At 44.1% G+C, this 23,878-nt stretch overlaps 1 protein-coding gene across 1 annotated transcript; it reads right to left on the bottom strand.

The window, feature by feature from the left end:
- Positions 1-11,092: 11,092 nt before the first annotated feature.
- LOC122028203 lies at positions 11,093-22,768 on the bottom strand. Its single transcript, XM_042587232.1, has 5 exons — positions 22,424-22,768; positions 22,207-22,334; positions 22,016-22,128; positions 13,741-13,926; positions 11,093-11,370 (listed from the first exon to the last, which is right to left on the bottom strand). Exons 1-5 carry the CDS (start codon positions 22,723-22,725, stop codon positions 11,341-11,343), a joined length of 759 nt encoding a protein of 252 aa, XP_042443166.1. The 5' UTR covers positions 22,726-22,768; the 3' UTR covers positions 11,093-11,340.
- Positions 22,769-23,878: the final 1,110 nt, after the last annotated feature.

Raw genomic sequence — 23,878 nt, 5'->3', positions numbered from 1 at the left:
CCCCTAGAGCTCTTTACCTTAGTCACCTCCCTAGGTGACTCATCTATTGTGACCAAACCACAATGATGTCCCTTAGAAGATCTCCTTATCTTCTTGACCTTGGACATATCATCCTTGCCATAATCATATGCAACCCTAGCATATTTCTTTTTATTGGCCTTGGATGACTCTCCCTTGCACTTATCATGTGCCACCCTAGCACATGGTCTTCTTTTAACCTTGGAGGGACTAGATCGGTATCCCAAGCCCGATCTATCATTGTTAGGTCTTTGACTACCCAACACCATATTTAATCCCTTAGATCCAATAGTGAATCTCTTAAGGAATTTCTCCAAATTATCAAGCTTTAACTTCAAAGCTTGATTCTCCCTCTCTAGGTTCCTAACCCTAGAGTCAACATGTCCACCATGGACATTCCTAGACCTACCCTTTCTAGGCATGTGTCTCCCCTTCTTGGGATTAATGCCTTGGGTCTCCTTAGGTCTATCATTTCTAAATTTATCATGCATAGATTTCCTAGGGTTATGATCCACATTTACCCTACTCCTATCATAATATCTAAATCCAAAATTTTTCATTGCTACATAATGATAATCATTATTTCTCCTAGCATGCATGGGAAGATTTGAATTACACTTCAAATTAGGGTATACCTCCCTTACCCTTGAAGCTCCCCCTTGACTTGAGCTTTTCTTCTTCTTCTCTTTCTCCCATTTCTTTAATTGCGCAAGCTTCTTGATCTCCCTCTTCTTGGGGCATTTTGTGTGGTAATGCCCCTTCTCCCCACACGTGAAGCATATGATACGCATCCTTTTTCCTTGGGTTTCTTTATTCCTACAACCCTTGTTAGTGTTTAAATTAACTTGAACGGGTTTAGGATTTACCTTCTTCTTACCCAATGGACATCTACTCTTGTAGTGTCCCTTCTCATTGCACTCGAAGCATATTATGTTGTCCTTTGACTTCACTTCGGTGGAGGTGCTTGCTATGTTGGCCACTTCCAAGACCTCTTCTTCATCCTCTTCACTTGTCTTGGATTTTTCTTCACTTCTTGAGGATGTTGATGATGCCTCATCTTCCTCATCCACACTTGTGGATGGCCTTTCTTCATCCTCCTTCTCCTTGGATGTGACCGAATTCACTTCCTCTTCCTCTTTTGATGTTGAATTGGTCTCCACATCCAAATGGTCCTTCTTCTCCTCTTGAACCACTTCATCTTTCTTCTCCTCCTCGGATGTTGAACATTTCTCAACTTCTTGTTGATCTTCCTCTACTTGAGCTTCTACATCCGTTTCTTCGGATTTTTCTTTTTCTTCTTCTTCTTGTGTAGGCATGAGTTCTTCCCATTGAACCTTCTTTATTTTGCTCCACAACTCGTGGGCGTTCTTATACTCACCTACACCATTTATCACATTAGACGGCAATATATCTATTAAGATTGATATTACCTTTGAGTTTGCCTCCGATCGTGAGGTTTGCTCTTCCGTCCAATGTCGTGGTCGGAGTCTTTTTCCCTTCTTGTCTCTTGGGACTTCAAATGGGTCCTTGATAATCATCATGATGTCCCAATCCGTATTGAAGAAGATCTCCATCTTCATCATCCAATACGTGATGTCCCCAAGGCTTCCTCCTTCAAATTTTGGCGGTTCAATCAAGCCGATCATCTTTGCTTCCTTGGCGATTAGTCCAATGGAAGCGGCCTCCGCTGATACCACTTGTTGGGGACGACGGCCTGAGCGAAGGGATAGGCGGCACCCCAAATAATCGCCTCACGTATTTGTTGGCACAGTGGAATACAAACAATACAAATACAAATAAAGCTAAAGACTAAGAATGAGAGAAAGCAAACCAATTGACACGATCGTTTAACGTGGTTGGAGATTAGGCCTACTCCACGGCTGTCCGTAGGGTGGACGATCGATCCTTGATGGATTACTCCCGCGAACTCCGGCTAGCTCACGTAGCTCCTTGTGGGTGGAGAAACCTCACCACAACCCTCACAAGAACTCTTGGACGCTAGGGCACAAGTAGACTACTAATAGAGATTAACCACCTCTATTTCGTCAACTCAAACCAAGCTCCCAAGCTTTGGTTTTATAGGCCAGGTTAGAAAACCCGCCTACCTACCATTGATCATAAATGATCGCCTCATGCCGATTCACCGCTACATCCCAGCGGTCCACGATCGCGGTGCCGTTGCCTGACCCACCGGACCATTGATGACCCACAAGATGCTATGGTAGGATCGCATGCGACTTCAACGCTTTGTAAAACCCCTAAAAGGATTTTCCGGTACAATCTGCACTGCACTCTCACCCTTATGACTCACTTGATTCTTCCTTTGCAGCTTTGACCAAGCCTACTTCCTTTGGCCTCGTCCCTCGGATGCATTCAAGCCCGCCGTCAGACCCAATGCCATCCTTCGCGTATGCTTCCCTTCGCGCCTCGGCCCTTGTCCTCTTGTCCAATCCCTGATGCTCCATCCTTCACCGACCCGAAAGCCATCAACCGAGTCATTATGTGTATCCTAAACCGACAACTCAACAATACATTATCAAATACAGACACCAACCCCTGCCCAACACCGAAACACATGGTCCGCGGGACCATTGGGACTCATTACTCCAATCTCCACCGGCCGGTCCAGCCAAGCCGCGCTGCGGTAGCCATCCCGGCCCAACCACGCTGGCCCCTGGCGCTGGCATGCTCACCCTCGAGCAATCGCGTCCGTGAGGTTCGGTGATCGTATTATGTTAGCTTATATTCCTACCATGAGCCGAGAGAATGCCGACCGTCTCGGAGTTGCATTCCGGGTGAGCCGTGTGTCGAACAACATCATCCTCACGGACCCATATCACGCGACCAGAGCTGAGCTAGCTACTCACCGAGCGTATTCACCTACTATTCAGGTCGCGGACATGTCGATCCCGATCGCTTATCTATCCATCAGGCGCCCCACAGGCTGTGGTGCGTCTCGTACCTTTTCCGCATTTAGTTAATTATTTTGTCGTTAGTATCCGATTGTTCATATATCGTGGATTCTCGAGCACAGGTACCGGAAGACCGAGGCACCCGGTCACGGATATGATTGACCGAGGAGGAGGACTTCGGCGATCCGGTCAGCGAGGGGACGGATCATCCACCGGTCATGGGGATGCGGTCACCTTCGGAACCGTCATCGGCGAGTTCGTCTCCCTCGGCTTCGGTGAGATCAAATTGGCGCCGTGCGGGGAGCGCACTGATGCGAGAACGTGAAGATGAGCGGCGCGGATAGTTTTCCATCCTCATGACCTAGGTCGGTCTTTCCGTCTATCTTCTCGGTTAGTCATGTGATTTGTAGTTCTTGACAAGGCGCCGAGCCGATCGGTAGGGAGGTTTATATCTCGAGCCAGCTCGAGAATCGGGGAGGTTTATATCGCCACCTGAGCTCGAGGCGAAACCACGTCGGAGGTTTATATCGAGGCGTGCATCGGAGGTTTACGGGGCGAGCCACCGGGGGTCGGTGGGAGGTTTATATCTGAGCCAGCTCGAAGACGGAAGGCCCCTCGACCCGATCGGAGGTTTATATCGGAGCCAGTGCTCGAGAGGCCTGAGCCGGTGATCGGAGGTTTATCTCAGCGACTCAAGACGGCTCGGCAAGGCCCTGATCGGCGGAGGTTTATATCGAGCCACGTGCTCACCGACGAAGGCCCCACGGCGATCGGTGGAGGTTTATATCGAGCCACAGGCTCGAAGACGAGGCGCCCGTCTGGATCGAGGAGGTTATATCTGAGCCCGCAGGCTCGAAGGGCCCCGCCGATCGATCCGGAGGTTTATATCTGAGCCCACGAGCCCCGGCCGGTCGGAGGTTTATATCGACGGGCAAGACGAAGGTGTCAGAGCTTGCAGATCGGTGGGAGGTTTATCTCGAGCCCGGCTCGATGTGAAGGCAGTCGTTGTATATAGTCTCACTTGGAGACCGGAGCACCATCGTTAAAATCGAGACGCTACCGACCGGCTATAAAAACCTGCGTCGAACTCGACGATAAATATCGAGCGAGCTGGGCGTCTATAAATAATCCGAGGACGACATGACGAGCCCGTCGATAAAAATCGAGAGCCACGCCGACCGGCTATAAAACCCGACGAGCACCGTCGTTAAAAATCGAGAGTCGGGCGACTATAAACCTCCGGACTCACCAAGAGTCGGTGCGATCGGACCCGACTATAAACCCCGGTCTCAAGATCTCTGCACAGACCAGCATATCGTATATTCTATCTCCCCCGTTCGGGGTCGAATGGTCGTCACCTTCAGATATCATACCTCCCCTGTTAGGGGTTGAGCGGCCTTCACTGGTCACGGGCCAGCTTGTCCTGATTATTCATCTCCCCCGTTCGGGGTCGAGTTATCACCGAAGGCCCCCGAGCCGATCGGCCGGGAGGTTTATATATTGTCGAGGTTTATATCCGAGCCACAGGCTCGAAGACCGAAGGCCCCCGAGCCGATCGGCCAGGAGGTTATTATCCGAGCCAAGCGCTCGAAGCCGAAGGCCCCCGAGCCGTTCGGCCGGGAGGACTAGTACATCGGACCAGTATATCATACATCTATCTCCCCCGTTCGGGGTCGAGCAGTCCTCGCGGCCCGGCATCTATTTGACCGATCGACGTCACCACGGTCGCACGCGCGACATCGTCCGCCCGGCATCTATCTGACCGATCGACGTCACCACGGTCGCACGCGCGGCATCGTCCGCCCGGCATCTATCTGACCGATCGACGTCACCACGGTCGCACGCGCGGCATCGTCCGCCCGGCATCTATTTGACCGATCGACGTCATTCCGGTCGTACGCGCGGCATCGCCCGCCCGGCATCCCACGTGTCATTCGGTTGGCTGTCATTTTACATGTCGATCACTTAACGTGTGGTATCGTCCGCCCGACATTTATCCGATCGATCCGGCATCTATCCGACCGATCGACATCATTCCGGTCGCACGCGCGGCATAGTCCGTCCGACATCTATCCATCCGATCGGCATCAGTCCGATCGCTCGTTCAGCATTGTCCACTCATCGCTACTCGATTGCTAGAACAGCATTTTATGTTCGCTCGCTGACCATTCTCGGTGCGGCTCATTCAGTGTGTCGGGCCAGCATTTCATGATCGACTGATCGTCATTTTCTCTGTCGCCCGTTCGGTATTGTCCGCTCGCCATCTACTCACTCGATCGACATCTTTCCGATCGTCCGTTCGGCCACACGCTTGATCGTCTATCCACCCGATCGTCATCTTTTGTCGCTCATTTGATGTCCTGTCGTTCGCTCGGCATTGGGCCGATTATGGACTTGGTCCGCTCGTATCGCTACTATCTCCTACGACACCACTATTATAGCGACCGCTCGAGCGACATTATATTATTGGTTTAGCGATTTGGTTTTGACATCGAGAGTGGTTCAACTCTTTGCAATAGACTGTCCAGTCAGTCGGACTCACGCCTCCTTCGACTAGACTTGAAGGGGGGGCTTGTGATCCGGATGTAAGTGGATGGCATAAGAGTGGTTAGGGAATAGGGAAAGGGCAGTTTTGTCATTTCATTGATTGAGGGTTTTTGCTCATAAAGAGCACGGTTCACACAGCGCAGGAGGGGGCTCGGGGGGTGGTGGTTTTCCGCCGCCAGCCAGGGAGGAACGTTCTCCCTCTCACATCCTTCGTCAGCGCCCGATGCAGTCGCCGGCGCTGTTCTTCTTCTCTCCTCTACCTCTTTTTCGCTTCAGCGCCGTCACTGGGAAAAGGGGAGGTCGGGTTTTCTCTGTCGCCGCCGACAGGAAGGAGCCTTCTTCCTCCTTTTCAGCGCCGACGCTGACCGTCGGCCGCCGCCTACCGCCGGTCTCCGCCTCTTCTCCTCTCCCTCTCCTCCTCGCGGGGCCACCACAGTACCGACCTCGTCGCCTGGACTTGCGCGGCCACCAGCGACAGCCTCGCATAGCTGTCTCTTCCCCTCCGCGCCACTGCCGACGGCGCCTAGGAGGACCGCCTCTACCTCCGGCAGACGTCACCACTGTCGCAGCCACCCCCATCGGCTTTTGTCGCCGCCAGCGCTGCCTCCAGCCGCCATCTCCACCGTCCCCAGCGGCTAGCGCTGCCTCCAGCGGCCAGCGTGGCCTCCGGCGGCCATCCCCAGCGGCAACACTGCCCCCAACGGGCGCCGCCCCCTGGCGCCCGCCACTGTCACCCTCCGAGCAGCCGCCGTCCGAGGGTTCAGGTATCGTATTATGCTTATATTTCGGCCTGCGAGCCGAGAGAATGCCCGGCCTTCGTGCCGTTGTTGTATCCCGGTCTGTGAGCCGGTAGAGTGTTCGGCCTTCGTGCCGTTGTTGCATTCCGGCCGGTGAGCCGAGGTTGTAGTCGGACAATGCATCATCCTACGGACCCATATCACGTCCGACTCCGAGCCACTGGAGCTAGCTACTCACCAGGCAGACATTCACCTACTATTCAGGGTCGCGACGACCAGGTCAGTATCCCGATCAGCTTATCTATCCATCCGAGGGCGCCCCCCTGGGCCAGGGTACGTTCTCGTACCTTTTCTGCATTTAGTTAATTATTTTGTCGTTAGTATCCGATTGTTCATATATCTGTGGGATTCGCCTCGAGCACCGAGGTACCAGAGACCGGGGCGACCCGGTCGCTGGATACAGGTACAGTTGACCGGAGGAGGACTTCTGACGATCCGGTCAACGTAGGGGACAGATCATCCACCGGGTCATGGGGATGCGGTCAACCTTCCAGACACGTCATACCGGCAGGTTCGTCTCCTCAGCTTCCAGACAGGATCAGGTGGTATGGGCGCCCGGCATCGGTCCGGGCGCCCCGCATCGGTCTGGGCGCCCGAAATCGGTCCGAGCGCCCGGAATCGGTCCGAGCGCTCGGAAGGCAGAGACTTATCGCATCGCAACGTGGAGCGCGCTGGTTGGCCTGACCTACATCATGGTCCGGGCGCCCGAAGCATCGTATATAAGGAGGTCTTACCCTGCAGAGAACAACACCAACGTCTTCCAACGACTGCTCTACTGCGTTGTGCTCCTACAACGCTGCTTCTCTGACAACTTGCTGCTAAAGTGCCCTTCTTTCTATTGTCAGTATTTCTGTTTAATTACACTTGTACTTAATTTTGTAATCATCTTTTCAAACTACTAGTGAATTTCCTAACGAAAGCACTCGACGAGTGCGAGCCTTGGAGTAGGAGTCGACGAAGACTCCGAACTAAGTAAATTGGTTTGTGTTAGTGTTTGTGTTCTCTTTTATTTTTCCGTTGCTTACTCTTACTTAACTATGAATTTTTTTCAATCGTTATTCACCCCCCAACCTCTAGTGCTTTCACGATCCAACACTGACATGGTCGGCTCTCTCATCCACTCAACAGTCATTTCTCTCTGCTGATGTGACATTCAGTTAACCAATCTAAAGGTTCAATCGACCGAACCTCACATTTGGTTGACCGATCCCACCGGATCGGTCAACTAGATCCAACTCCTTATATAGCTTCCTCCGGCTCTTTGGATGCTCACTCCTCGTGTTATCTTTCTTATTTAGAAGTATTTTTCTGCAATTCCTTATCTCTCAGATACAACGAATTCATTGGCTCCTTTTTCGTATCATCCTACTCGCTCATTGAGTCTTCTACCAAACTTACTATGTTTGATGCTCCTCATTCTTTCTGATCCCTTGAGTGTCCCATTTTACTCTTCACCGCACTCCATCAGATCCTAAGCATACTTGGGAAAATACATTAGAGATATATCAATTTAACAACACATCAAAACAATCGTTGCATGCCACTCGGGGTTTAACAAAATGAAGGTATAGTTTAACGTGATTTAATTATTGTAGGTCGATATACGTAGAAGAAAAACAAATTTATATAATATGTAAGAAAAATATAATGAATTGCATACAAATTTGATTTTCCACGTTCTACAACAAATCTATTAAACTGTCCTATATTGCTCCGATCCCTTAACATTAACAGAAAAAAAAAATGATGTGTTACTTCTAATACACCCAAGACCCAAATACAAGCTCTCTCTAAAAATAATTCATTTGTCTATAACACATCCAAATGTACACTAACCATGTCTCCTAAGTTTCAAAATGTTTCACTTGTGAGAAATTTATGGTTTACATTAAAGATCTCTTAATATTTTTTTAGACTCTTATTTCAATATAATAAAGAAAAGGGTAGATATTCTCAATTTTATCAATTTTCTAAACACCAAGAAACTCTTCAAGATGAAAATCTTTTCTTTTGATCTCCAAAATCTTCATACACATTCTGTATGATCTCCTAAGCTTTAAAATCTTTAACTAATATAATTTGAATGATCCCAAATAAGTTTTTTTTTGGCAATTAGACTATAGTTAGGCATCCAAATAACAAATATGATGGTTGTTTTTTCATCCTGATATGAATGATAAGTGTTGTGAGATATATAAGAAGCAACATATATGATTGTTTAAGCTTCTCTTCTTTTACAAAGCTATCGACTTCATCATTTGAATTTTTTTCTTAAAAAAAAAAAAATCAAACAATCATAAACATGGACAAAGTAAAAGCTGCAGAGAATTAAGTTGCTCCCTGCTTCATAATAATCTATCATCGTGCATGTTCCCTATCTCAGAGACAATTAATGTCCTGATCGTTCGATAAAACTACAATATAATGGCTCATCATCAACAATGTTCTTACCTCCTAAATCTTAACTTATTGGGGATTCACTTTACATGGAAACTGAAGTACCAAATCTTATCATATCTATCAGCATGCAGTGAAAGTTCAATGGTGTAATCATTCTTGCTTACAAGAAAAGTTTTCTTATTTCATTAATCAACATATTGATATTCAAACATCATGAAGTTCACAGGATTTAGTAGCTTAATTATCAACCTCAAAATTTCCATAAATAACATAATCTGCAAATGATCCGAGGAAGAGAGAGAGAGAGAGAGAGAGAGAGAGAGAGAGAATGCAACAGAAATATGTATGAAGGACCACCTTCATTATTCCATCCTGAATCATGATGTTATCTCAAGACTCAAGGCATTTGCATATTGATTCTAGTAACAGTGTCTGTTGAACTCAATAAGCATTAATAGGATCATACATAATAATGTTACAAAATGTGAGCTTCTTCCAAGATGAAACATGCATGATCACATTATAATTATCTTAACAGTAGTATCTTCTCACTTGCTCATAATTTTCGACCGAAAATTGCATTCATGTCTGATTGAAGAGGGGAAAAACACACACACACAATCTTGATCTTTTCCTTGACTATTATTCTCAATGCAAAAAAAAAAAAGGAACACTCTGAAAACTGATGTATGAATGGCACCACTCATAATCTCATTATCCATATTTAGGCAGCTGTAGACCCACCCTGAACCTACCTGTTATGAAGGTGATTTGAACCGGTTGGGACCATTCTCTTTTCCTCTACGCTGCTGCTGCTGCTATTACTACTAGCAGTAGTAGCAGTAAAATTAGTCATTGTTGACAACCCTACTGCATTGCTCACTCTCACACAAGCTGCATGGATTGCCATCACAAATACCTGCAAAACAATCAGTAATACTATGGCAACCACTTTCCCCAGATCAGCCATATTTTTGCGAGCGTAGCAAGCCTAGAAAGAAGAAGAAGACGAAGGGAAATGGAGAAGTAGATGGCAAGCTCAATAGGCATTTGTAAATTAAAGAGGTGAGAATGTAGTAGTAGTAGTAGTACTGGTGCTATGGGATGAAGGTTTTCAGGAAGGGGAGAAGTAATTGGGGTGGCAGGAAAAGGGCCACCTCAAAAGAAGGCTCTCAATATGTCACTTCAATGTAGTTACTACCCATCTGATCTGACGGAACCTAAAAGAGCATCTCCTTTTGCACCCTCCCTATCCAACCACACCTCTGCATGCACTTAATTACCTCCCCTGTTAATTTATACATTGGGAAGCTTTCAGATGCCTTCTGTGGAAAGCAAGGGTAGGTCCTTCAGATATAGGGCCAAGATCTACGCTTTACTTTTGGTTTATTATCTGTGAACTAATTGGTAGATGATGATGATGATGGTGTAGGAATTTAAGTACAGGAATGAATGGAGGGTTGGGAAGGAATTAATGGTGCGGTACCTACCAAACCCGATCCCGATTGGTGAGTCAAGAACAGAAATTGAGGTATTTTATTAGCTGACTCCAGGCACATGCTCATCTTTCCCTATGATAATGCTCGTTAAGTTAAAAAGATTCCCTAACAAAATAAGATTCAGTTTTTGTTTTCTTCTTCAGATAGAATTTTGACCGGTTTATATGTATTTTAAGTTTTAAGGGCATTTGTTTATCTCAGGCTCAATTTTTTTTTAAGAACAAAAAATGCATTCTTTTCATAAAGAAAGAGTAGCCTTAATTTTTTTTTTCTCTTTCAAAAAGATGTAGAATAAAGTCTTTGATTTATGAATAAGGATAAACTTGTTATCTTTCTGTATGCTCTTTCATTTGTGCAGATAAATAAGGCTGATGGATTTCTTTTTGCTTGACTCTTCACTTTTCTTGTGGCCCTTTATCTAGGATGATAAATGAATTAAACATTCATGAAATATTCAACTTGATAAAAACTTATTTATATTCATTCAATACACACAAGATAAATTAAATAAATAAATTTAAACATCCCAAAACTTACTTGTTTACAACCCTACCTTTACCTCCAAGTAGCACACTTCTTCTTTCACCACAAGTAAAAATGGTCTAAATGATTATTAGATTAAAACTCAAGGATTTGCATGCAAAACAAGCAACTCATTTTACTTTGATTCAGCCATTTTACCACATAGATGCCGAGTTAGGCGGCCTCAAATTCATACATATCAGCGTATCATTAATCGTCGAAATGTTCATAATGAGTTCTCAGCAAACAATTTTATGTCGGCGAGCAAATCATTTTATCTTTCTTCCTCCGCGAGGTGAGCATTAAACCGAGATGGCAATGAATAGCTAAAAAACTTAAAATGGAATAACTTATATCGTTGTAATCTTCCAATCTATCGCAAGATTCAGACTCGGAATCAACAGAGAATCCATTCAATACACATTTTATGGCTAATTTGAAAGAATCTGCACTTGTAAACATGATCCAGAACCAACAAAGTCAAAATGCCACTAGAACATTAAGGAAGAAACAAAACTACCTTATGTTTTGGCAGGCTATCATATGCTGAACGGATATACAGGTTAACACATTAGGATTTGCAAAAAGGAGATGGTGAAAGAAACCAAGCCAGAACTCTGAGCAAATCAAATGGAAAAACTCTTTTCACCACCTACGAACCAATGATGTCAGCAGCTGCAATGAAGAAAAGGATTTTAAAAAAAAATTGATAAATAAATAACTAAAAAAAATTGGGAGATCCACATAAGCTAATGATTTATTCAATTTGTCGGAGGGAAGATGCTGAATTTGACTGTTCATCTTAATATTGCTAAACAGTGTACCACTACCAATTTGCACGACCTACCTCGAAGATTATATCATTCAGGCAATCATCCTATTATTCATGAGAATGAAGATTCACCTCCCGATCAGATAATCATACTAGAGAAAAACCACACTCAAGCAACATCCTAATCCATGGAGCTGCAGCACCATATTATAGAACACGGCAATTACTGAGTCATGTACCTCTAATGAGAGTTTGGCATGTCTCGACTATGCTTAACAATGGTATCTTTAGTAAGAGGAAGACAGAAGCAGAAAAACATAAATCTGACCTACCATGATACTATCCACAGCTACCTTAGTAAATAGCGCTAGCATGATAGGTGACATCTGTAATTAAGTGGCATTCCTTCCTTCCTTCCTTTAAGGCCAAAATGGTACTGAAGGACCACAGGAATCAGAGACTTTTCTTAGACGCTTGGTCACCTTATCTAACTTAAGTTTGAAGCTTTGCAGACTCACCACTAGGACAATTAATCATATCAAACAATGTTTCATGCAAACACCACTAAGGAAGGACAAATAGACTTAAGCAAGTTCCACATTCAAGCTTGTGCGCAAGCTGTATCGATCATCTGATTATACTATGGCCATATCTGACATCACACAACAAACTTTGCATATTTTCTTGTCATCTATAACTAGTTGCTAGAGTAACATTCTGTGGGATCGTAAAATGCTAGAGGGGGATGAATAGCGCTCGTGGCTAATTCGTTTGTTTCGTAAATACGCAGCAGAATATAGAAGTAAACTAAAAACAATCGCTAACACTTTTGATTATTTGGTTCGGAGTCTGTGTCGACTCCTACTCCAAGGCTTGCGATCGTTGATCACTTTCGGTGGGCAATCACTATAAGCTCGAGAATCTTTACAACTTGAAGTACAGTTTTAATGCAACAATTGAAAGTATACCGACAAATTTTCAGATCTGGATGGTCGTGCTTTTGGTCGTCGGAGTCCCATCGCTCGGTAACCGGAGTCGCGTCGCTCAATAGCCGGAGTCGCGTCGCTCGGTTGCCGGAGTCGCTGAGTAGCAGGTTCGTCTTGTAGAGCAGTGCACAGTAGAAAGATCGCAATTCGAAGTTGTTGTACTGCATCAATTCGTGACCTGCTTATATAAGGTCATTGAAGGCGCCTTCAAGCTCCTTGGAAGGCGCCTTCAGTGAATTCTTATCCCCCAAATCTCGATCGTCGATAAGCTCCGCTACGATCGTTGATTATCCATCCGATGGTGCCTTCAAATTCCATGGAAGACGTCTTCCATCAATTGTCCAAGGCGCCTTCAGCATACTTGGAAGGTGCCTTCAGCCCTGCTTCCTGCACAGCCACAGCCAAGGCGCCGGAGGCGCCTCCAACAGTCTCGGAGGCGCCTCGGACATCATCTGAGTCAAACATGTCCAATTCGCTTCCTATAAAATACGTTAATCCAAGAAACCAACCATACCCGCAAAACAAAGTTAGCACAATATAGACATGAAAAATAAAGCATTTGACAATCTTCTGACTGTCCGGTTCTGACTTCGAGTTTCTCAGAAACGCTAGGTTGAACAGACGCTTACTGTTCCCTCGCCGAGGAATGCGTCCTCACCTACTCCTCTCAGGAGAGTTTACCTGTTGCCAGATTGATCTTCCAGACCAACTGGAATTTTGCTCAGCGCCCGAAGCTTCCAGTCTTCATGATGGGCGTCCGCTCCACAACCCGTCCAGACTTCCACCTGGTTCGCAACACCAAGATTTCAACCTAGAGTCCCCGACTCTAGGATTTTGCCTGAAGCTCTCGATCCGCAAAGACTTTCTGTCTAGGGTAACCACCCCCTAGGACCTATGGTTATCACCCTCTAGGATTTTCCACCTGCATAACAGCGGCTATGAGTTTTGCCTAAAAACACTTAGGACTTTCCTGCAATCTCATTCAAACTCGTTAGACCACAAATAACCTTAACTTTGAACCCTTTGTCATTATTAAAACTTCGGTTCAATCGTTTGATGCTTCCCGCACCAACACATTCATGCAAATTGTGATATCTCAAGAAAAACACAACAAAATACAAATATATTTTGTTTTTACCAATGCATCATAATTTTTTCTATACAAGATACACTTATGAACAACAAGAGATTACTTACACTAATTTAATTCTGGATAAAAATGAAACCATTGTTAGATAATTTGATTTATCAAAGAACAAAAATTTTGTAGTATGACCAGATTATTACCTCAAAAAGTTCAAATGGGCTTCCCTGTTTGTAGGCATCATTCTTCTTACTTTGATTACCTGAAAGGAGATTGGAAATCAAAGCCCTCCACGCAATCAGCAATATCCCAGTTGTTCCCATGGCTACCAAAATGAATGCAATTGGTGGAATATGACCAGAAGTTCCAGACCTTATGGCAATTCCTACCTACCATTACAACACATCAGTAACATTAAAAATAAAATTAAAACTTTGAAAAAAAAAAAGGTCTAAGGGAAGTGCTACATAGGGATGTTTTAGGAAAAGCAAGGAAGAAATTTCATAAAACAAGGAAGAATGAATATCTTATCAGATCCTTTTAGAATATTAACCACAATATCCTGTGAATTTGGTCAGGATTTTTCTTTCCTAGTTTCAATAATTATCTCTATAATGTATCATTTGTCTCATCATTGTCATTACAATCGCTATAGGATAAATTATTATGAACCCACAGATTAGAAAAGCACAACCAACACTAAGTATTATAACTACAATTCCATTAGCTTGATTGCATTACTACAATGTTGATGCTAATTCGCGTCAAGGTACAACCAGGGTCGGCGCTGGAGGAGGGCAGCACTAGGCGATGGCCCTGGGCCTAGAATTTGAGAGGTTCCATTTTTTTTTTTAAGTATTATGTATTATAGGCATGTAATTGGAGCCTTAGGTAGTTGGACCCAAATTCATATTTCAAAATCTTTTGATATTGTCTTTTACTTTTATCTTTTTAGGCATGTAATTGGGGCCTTGGGTAGTTGGTGTTGGGATCTCTTCGTACGGCTAGAGAGGGGGGGTGTGAATAGCCGACCCCAAAACGCTCGCGTTTCTTTCTACAAACTAGGGTTAGCGCAGCGGAAAATACAACAAAGAAACGAAAGAGAAGAAAACCAAACCTTAACACAAGGATGTAACGAGGTTCGGAGATTAGGGCTCCTACTCCTCGGCGTGTCCGTAAGGTGGATGAATCCCCGGAAACCCGGCTAATAAATACTCCTTATGGGTGGAGAAACCTCGCCACAGTCTTTTGCAACAGCAAACAAAGGAGTACAACAATAGAGACAACAAACAAGAACAACAGAAATTGTAAAACACTTGCTTGCCTCTTGTTGTCGACTGGAACCTTGATGAAGCAGCAGCTTCTCACGTGGAAATTCAAAGTAGGAAGAGAAAAGAGGGGAAAAAGAAGAGTTCGGAGAAGAAGAGAGGAGAGAAAAGCGACACCTCGCCCCTTTATACCTGCGAAGAAGGCGAAGAAACACAGAAGAACTTAGCCGTTGCGTCGGCTTCTGTTCCATTCCTGATCGGTCCATGGACCGATCAATCGATCGTGGGGACCGATCGGGCCGGGATCGGTCCCGATCCAGCCTCTCTCTGTGAGAGACTCGCACTTTCGTCTCACGATCGGCCGTGGAGACCGATCCTGATCGGTCCGGACCGATCAGAGCTTTTCTTCGCTTAGCGTTGCACTGGTATGGACCGATCAGAACTCCGATAGTGGAATCGATCGGTCACGGACCGATCAAGTATCCACGGATCTGCGGTGATCCAACTCCTAGACCCTCTCTAACCTAGTTCGGAGAACGAGCCACCGAGCCCTCTCGACTCCATATGCCAAGCTTTACTCACTTGGACTTCTCCACACGGATGTCCGATCACCCTTGATCCATCTGGATTTTCCTTCACTTCACTCACAGGACTTTCCACAGGCTTCACTCACGAGATTTCCACACGCCTAACATCCTTAGGACTTTCTCCTGCTTCACGCTCACGGGACTTTCCCTGCCTAACATCCCAGTTAGGACTTTCCTTGCAGCTTAACTCACGGGACTTTCAACCTAACATCCTAGGACTTTCCCTCGTAAGCTCCCTGCTTGGACTTCTCCGCAAGTCTCCATACTTGGACTTTTCGTGTGCCAAGACTTTTCCAAGCCAAGTCTCCATACTTGGACTTTTCGTGCCAAGCTCCTGCTTGGACTTTTCAAGTCTCCATACTTGGACTTTCTCAATTTCCATACTTGGACTTGTGAGTCTCCATACTTGGTGAGCTCCTGCTTGGACCTTTCCGATTAAAGTCTCCATACTTGGACTTTTCTAGTGCCAAGCTCTCCTTGGACTTGCTAAGTCTCCATACTTGGACTTTTTCCGAATCAGGTCAACCTTGACCAGGTTGCCCTATAATCTTCAAACACCTATTCTTGTCAAACATCAAGAATAGAACTCTCACAGTGTCAAACATCACAATGCAACTCTAGGTCAACCTTGACAATCTTCCCAAGTCAAACATCAAAATACAACTCGGGTCAGTCACCTCGAGATTGACCAGTCAACCTTGACTGGGTTGCACCAACAATCTCCCCGATGTTTGACAAAACCCATAATCAAGTTAGGTTAACCCGATAACCTAACTTAGGTTTTCAACCATCTTCCAATGTCCATGTTCTTTCCTTGAACATTCTCTGGACATTCTCCCTTTAGGTTAACCCGACTTGGGTTCTCCAATAATTCTCCCCTTTTTGACACATCAAAAGAATTTCAATGTTCTTTTCTTGAACATTCCTTGACATTCTTTCCTAGCTTAGGTTAACCCGATAACCCAACTTGGGTTCTCCATAATTTCTCCATGAACACTCTCCCTTTTGACACACAAAAAGGAAAAGAGGGTATCAAGGTCAAGAGTTTCTTCTAATGAAAGTCCCATACCTTTCATTGAAACTCTTAATTTCCCTGATACTAAACTCAACAATCAACTTAGTGATAATCCCATATCACTCAAGTCTTTAGGAAAACTCCCCTAAAAGTCAACTCCCCTTGACTAATAGGTAAAACTCCCCTAAAGGTCAACTCCCCTTGACCATTGCTGATGTCTTGGAGTTCCAACCTTTAGAAACCAAAACACCAATTCCGGCTGAAATTTCGGACGATCGGAAAATCAGCATTCGACGATCGGTCGCGAGACCGTCGGGATCCCATGGATCGGTCCTAGACCGATCCACATTCAGGATCGGCGCCTCGCGCCTCTTCTTGGATCGGTCTCGACCGATCCACACCTCTGGATCGGTCCGATCGAGCTCCTATCGAATTTCTTTTACCCGAAATTCAGAAACCCATAAACAATTCCAGAAATTTTCAAAAATTATGAAACTTTGAGGATACACTTCTCATAACATATACTATCGAGAAAAAATAGTTTTCTATGAAAATAACTTCCATTTTTCAATCTTGATACAAAGTTCAAAAACTTTGAAATAGTTCAAGTTTAGCTCAACTTTGTATCACTTTGGTCAATGATGAATGCTATCACTAGGAAAGCTTCATCAAGGTTTTCCAAATCAATTTCAAAATGATTTTAAACCTTTTAATTTAGGACCATAATCTTAGGGCTAAATGTACATGACTTGTACACTAGCTTTCCCTATGATCCTCCATTTCTTGAATTAGGCTCATCTAGGTACAAAAACTATGCACCTTGATCCTAACTCATGATCCTAATATCTCACATACATCTAAAGTGTATCAAACACATCCAAGTCAATGTTGATGTGAGATATGGGTTTAGGTATCTTAGACTAAGGTCTCATGCATTTTCTAAACACAAATTTGATCTCAATATCAAAATGTGTTTTTCATCCTTAAATCAATTTCATTGATTATTAATGCAAGAGATGATGACATGGCATAAAATGATATCATAAGTAAAAACAATGTCATGATGTCATGGCATAAAGTTTGAAAACTTAAATAAACATGACATATAGATAACCTAAGCATTATCATGACATTTCAAATGATAATAAAATAAATATGATGTCATGGCATGACATATGGCAACCAATCATGGCAAGTTAGCACAAATAAAATACCTAAATTCCCTATCTAAGTATCCTTAGCCTTTGCTAACTTAAAATCTAACCCTAGATTGCCCATATATCCCTAAGAGAAAACCAAAATCCCAATTATGATATTTCTCTAGGTTTTCTTAAATTGTGCCAAATAGGATTAAAAATGAAATTTCCAATCTTTAGGCACATTTAACTCTTCAAAGGAGTAAATGATAATTCCATTTCATTTTCAAAAGTTCTCAAAACCTTGAAAATGCTCCTTGAGTGTCAATTTCCTCAAAGTTGGGTTAACTACCCTTCTTATTGGAGTTGACACTCTCTAACCCATTTATGGGGTAGAGAAGATGCTCCTAGGAACCCAATACCTATTAGAGCTCATTGGGTTCACTAAATATTCACTAGGGATAACTTCCCTAGCAACCCTCCTAATGACCCTCTTAGGCTTTAAAGCCTTGGTCATTTGGGTCTCATCAAGGTCAACTATAGGGGTGACTTCCCTTGTGACCTTGGTAATGGTCTTCCTAGCCCTAGGTTTTGTTCCATAATCGAATGGAACACTATGATAAGTGGGCTTGACCACTTGGGACTTAGGTTTGTGACCCAAACCTTTCTTGTCCTTGGACTTGGGTTTTTGACTCTTAAACCCTAGAGATGACTTCTCCATGTTTTTAAGAGCCTTTTCTAAATTATCAAGTCTTGACCTCAAGACTTGATTTTCCCTCTCTAATTCCTCAAGTGTTAATTTGTCATTTTTCTTTGAGGTATTCCTAGGCATATGTCTAGATGATTTGGGATTTCTACCTAGATTTTCCTTAGCCTTAGATGAGTTAATTCTAGGGTTGGCTTTCCTAGTGTTATCCTTATCTAGGCTCACATGTTTGGCACCTAAACATGTGTATCGATTTCTATAATTAACATGCTTATCATTCTTGACAATAGCAATAAGGCTACTAGCATGCATCCTACTAGAATTGCAAGAATGTGCCTTAGAGATTACCTTAGGGTTTGCCCTAGCTCCCCCTATACATGTGCTCGATCTCTTGTCCTTGTGAGATTGCCTCCCTCTCGGACATTGGCTCCGATAATGTCCCCTTCGCTTGCATTGGAAGCACACCACGTGCTCCTTGCCCTTGCGTGTTGGGACTCCGGCTTCCTTGACCTTTGGTGCCGGTGGAGTCTTTCTTACCCTCTTCGGACACTTACTCTTGTAATGTCCATGTTCCCTACACTCAAAGCACATAATGTGTAATTTAATTGAACTTAAATTGCTTGAGTTACCTAGGGTTGAGGGTGGATGCGAGCTCTCTTCTTCATCCCTTTCGGAGGTAGAAGCTTCTTCTTCTTGCTCCGAACTTGAAGAAGAACTCTCCTCCTCTTCGTCCTTAGATGTTGAGTAGCCCTCAACTCTCAATTCGCTCCCTCCATGATGTGAGCTACTTGGCTCACTAGGCTCCTCTCATGGCTTGAAATGGAGCTCTCCTCATGAAACTTGGCCAAGTTGTTCCACAATTCCTTGGCGTTGTTGTACCTATCTATCTTGCACAAAACATTATTAGGTAACGCAAATTCAATAATTTTTGTTACCTCGTCATTGATTTCGGATTGTCGGATTTGCTCTTTCGTCCACTCCTTCTTCTTGATAGGTTTTCCTTCCTCATCCATCGGAGGGGAAAACCCTTCTTGTACACAAAACCAATTTAACATATTAGTCCTAAGAAAATACATCATCCTTACCCTCCAATACGTGAAGTTGTCGTGAGACTCGTAGAAGGGTTGAATCGTGATATCTTCTCCATAGAGATCCATCTCTAGCCTCCCGGTGTTGATCCGTGAAGAGCGGCCTCGCTCTGATACCACTTGTTGGGATCTCTTCATACGGCTAGAGAGGGTCTTTCTACAAACTAGGTTAGCGCAGCAGAAATACAACAAAGAAAGAAAAGAAGAAAACCAAACCTTAACACAAGGATGTAACGAGGTTCGGAGATGGCTCCTACTCCTCGGCGTGTCCGTAAGGTGGACGAAGCCTGTCAATCCGTCGGTGGATGAATCCCCGGAAACCCGGCTAATAAATACTCCTTATGGGTGGAGAAACCTCGCCACAGTCTAGCAAACAAAGGAGTACAACAATAGAGACAACAAACAAGAACAACGAAATTGTAAAACGCTTGCCTCTTGTTGTCGGAACCTTGATGAACTTCTCGGATCAAGCCTAGAACACCGGCAAACTCACGCGAGCTTGGCGATGAGAGCTCGGTAGCTCAAGAGCACACACCGGCTCGATGGCGAGAAGAGGAGGAGAGAAAATAGCAGCGACCCTCGACCCTTTATACTGCGAAGAAGGCGGCGAAGAACTGGCCGTTGCGTCGCCTAGAACTCTGATGATGCGTGGACCGATCGGGAAAAGCCTTTACTTCCTGATCGGTCCATGGACCGATGCTCTGATCGATCGTGGGGACCGATCGGGCCTATCTTGTCGGTCCCCGAGCCGACGCTCTGGAGACGATCGCACTCGTCTCCGATCGGTCGTGGAGACCGATCGAGCATACACTGATCGGTCCTGGACCGATCGGGAGCCTTTCTTCGCTTCTAGCGTTGCACGATCGGTGCGTGGACCGATCGAACTCCTGATATGCTCGAGTGGAATCGATCGGTCACGGTATCCGATCGGTCACCGATCCAACTCTAAGTTTAGATTGCCCTCTCTAACCTAGTTCGGAGAACGAGCTCGACTCCATATGCCAAGCTTTACTCACTTGGACTTCTCAACACCGATGTCCGATCACCCTTGATCCATCTGGATTTTCCCTTACTTGCCTAGTTTCCATCAGCCTCGATTTGCTTGGACTTCCACTACCTATCATCCACTTCTCAGGACTTTCAACCTTGCCTAACATCGAAGTGGACTTTCCCAAGTTCATGGTTTTCTCAAGACTAAAATATCATCCTCTAGGACCATGCAATCGGGTACCAATCCTAACACCCAGTAGACTTTCCAACTGCCTAACCTCGCGGGACTTTCTGATGTAAGTCTACACATTCCGAAAGCAAAGTGAGAACTTGTGAGTAAATTGGACTTTTCAAGCAATTCTCGGATTTTTTTTTCACGATGATCGTTGATACTCTAATTGTAATTTCCATCTTTTACCTCCGTGTTCGATATGCTTAAGGTTGTCTATCCTGAGGTAACTATCCATACTTGGACTTTTCTAGTGCCAAGCTCTCTGCTTGGACTTTTCCGTTGCCAAGTCTCCATACTTGGACTTTTTCCCGAATCAGGTCAACCAGGTCAACCTTGACCTACGGTTGCCCCAATAATCTTCCAAACACCTATTCTTGTCAAACATCAAGAATAGAACTCTCTCACGAGTGTCAAACATCAACATGCAACTCAACTAGGTCAACCTTGACCTAAGGTTGCACCGACAATCTTCCCAAGTCAAACATCAAAATACAACTCGAGTCAAGTCACCTCGAGTCGGGTCAACCAGGTCAACCTTGACCTAAGGTTGCACCAACAGTTGGGCCTAAATTCATATTTCAGAACTTTTTGATATTGTCTTTTATTTTTATCCTTTTAGGTTCGATTTGCAAAATGGTAAACAAATGAAAAATGTATTGAGAAAAACATTTTGAAAAATCTTGAAACTAATAATATTATAGACAATTTTACAAATAGAAATGTAAGAAGAAATCGTTTAAATGAATGGTATATTATTAAAAATTTATTTTAGACTTTTTTTTCGCCCAGGGCCTCCTGAGTCGAAGGACCGGGGCTGGGTACAATACATCATATGCACAAAAGGTATATATATCCTCAATAAAGTAAGTTAACATCTTGCAAAATATCTGCTACCTCCACCAAATTGTGGCAGGCTAAAGAATCTATAACAAAAGGGACAAAAACAAAGGCGGATATAGCACTTAAGAAGGAAAAAAAAACAGAGAAATCAGCATTCTAATGCATTTAGATGTAATAGCAAAGTCCACCTGAACACCAGTGTTTCTAAGCAATCTCCATCTACCGCAGAAAACCTAAACAAAATCTTAAAAATTGCTCTGAACTATGAAGGATGTTGAGTTTACATAGAGCAAAAACAAGTCAACCTATATTCTCCTTCATGGCTTTTACAGGCTGCTTCAAAATGGAAGTTATTTGATATAGTGTTGAGCCTTGTATACTCTAGTGTCACTCACAACACCGGCGCTAATCAACTCATTATTCATAAACTAATCACACTACGCATCCAGACAGCAGAAAGACATTTCTTAAATAAACCAGCTTGGCTTAGCTTAATCTCAGATATGAACATTGTACAACCCCTAATTTCTTTGTGTTTGCAACTATTTAATAAGGATATACATATTACTCAACAAACTACATTAGTTCAAATGAAGATTTCTGGGTTAATACATACTGGAATTCCAATCGCCCACGACTTGACTGCTGCTATAACTGCTTTATTAAGACCATTCACTCCTCTTCCGTCATCTCCGTAAGCGCCAAAAAAGTAGGCGCTCAGAACCCACCCTACAAAGGTATCAATTCATAGACATTAGACCCACGAGAAAGCAACAAAAAAAACATATGAAGATGAGATTATCCAACCAGCAACAAAAGGGTCCGATGTCCTCAATGTCTCAAGATCGAGAACTGGCAAGCCGTGACTGAACCTTCCTACAGCCGAGAAGACAAGAATGCAAAGGAGGTCCCCGCCCACCAAAAGGCCTACCTTCCTGTAAACCAGAAGAAATACATCAACAATTCCTCCAGCATCCTAGATGATCGAACCAGAAAGTTTAATGTCTGGAATTGAAGAACTCACCCCCATGTCAACAACTTCGAGGAAGACTCTGGCTTCTCGAACTGAATGACACCTTCAAAAGGAACTCCGTCGTCTCCGACCGATACAGCTTCTTCCTCCTGTATGGAAGCTGTGGGAGAATGCAGACGGCGAGGGATGGGGCCGGCGGGTGCAGAGAGGTAGAAAGTGGGTGGCCTCCTAGGGTTCCAGGAAGGGAAGCGGCGGCGCGAATCTGAGAAGAGAGATGGGTGAGGCTTGGAAGAAGAGCATCGCCTTGCGGCGGCGGTGAGAACTCCGTTGGGCGCTTGGCTTAATAGCAGCATGTCGCTTCTCCTCCACAAAATTTGCAGGAAACGAACCGCTATCCATCTTGAGTCTTCTATTTATATTTATCCGGTAATTGTTTTTAAAAACCGCCTTTTTTTGGTAAATAAAAATAAAAGTCCTCGCCCCTTCCCAGTTCCCCAACACTAAACCATCCAAAAACTCCGCTACGTCCCGTTAGCGCCTTAGCGAACACCACCAGGGGCCTCGCCGAACACCTCCGGCTAGGGAAGGAGCTAGAGATTGTGCCGACGGTGTAGCCAGGAGGATCACGGGCTTGCCTCCGTAGCCAGCGCCTCTCGCGGCCTCGGCTAGCTCTTTGAGTTTGAGATCTCGCAGGTGCTGCGTTCCTACTTTGCAGGGGCGGGGAAGATTCGATCCCTGCACAGTGAGCCAACATGGCTCAAATTGGTCACTGATCCCCTGAGTCATGATGGGGCAGATCGAATTTTCCCAGGGGCCGACCTCCGGCTGCCAGACCGTAGAGTAAGTCGTAGGGCGCGCCGAATAGGTTGCGACAGTCGAGGTAGCCAAGGCGCTCCAAGGAGTTCACTATGGTGGCGCCATGCATTTGGCGATGTGCCTGATACACAGAAACTTGGCTGCGGAAGCGCTGGAAAAGAAATAAAAGAATTATGGGTGAAATTTTTACTCAGATGAAGACTAAAAAATAACAATTCAATTTATATTATTTATTAAAAAATGGTATATATATATAAATTTATTAGATAGCTACTAATCTTAATATATTGAATATAGATTTTTTTTTTATATTTTATCATGATTATCACTTCATTAATTCTATCTCTATCCATAATATTTTATCTTTATCTATTGTCATTTCATTTATTCTATCTCTATCCGCTAACTTCATATTAATTTATTATTTTTATCCAAAATTAAATTTAATTTTAACACTCCCTTTTAAAGTTGACTTTGTAACTCCAAGTAAATTTCGTATCTTATTGAAGTTTTCAAATTTAAATGGCTTGATAAAAATATCAGCAACTTAATCTTGAAACTTTATGTATTCCATTTGTACCTCTTTTCTTATAATGTACTCTCTGATATAGTGATAGTATGTATTGATGTGTTTGCTTCTATTATGAAAGTCTAGATTTTTTTTCTAGTACTATTGCAAATTTATTATCA

Source organism: Zingiber officinale, chromosome 10A (assembly GCF_018446385.1).
Source record: "Zingiber officinale cultivar Zhangliang chromosome 10A, Zo_v1.1, whole genome shotgun sequence".
In the NCBI taxonomy this organism is placed as follows: Eukaryota; Viridiplantae; Streptophyta; class Magnoliopsida; order Zingiberales; family Zingiberaceae; genus Zingiber; species Zingiber officinale.
This window is presented reverse-complemented; position numbering and strand designations above follow the sequence as displayed.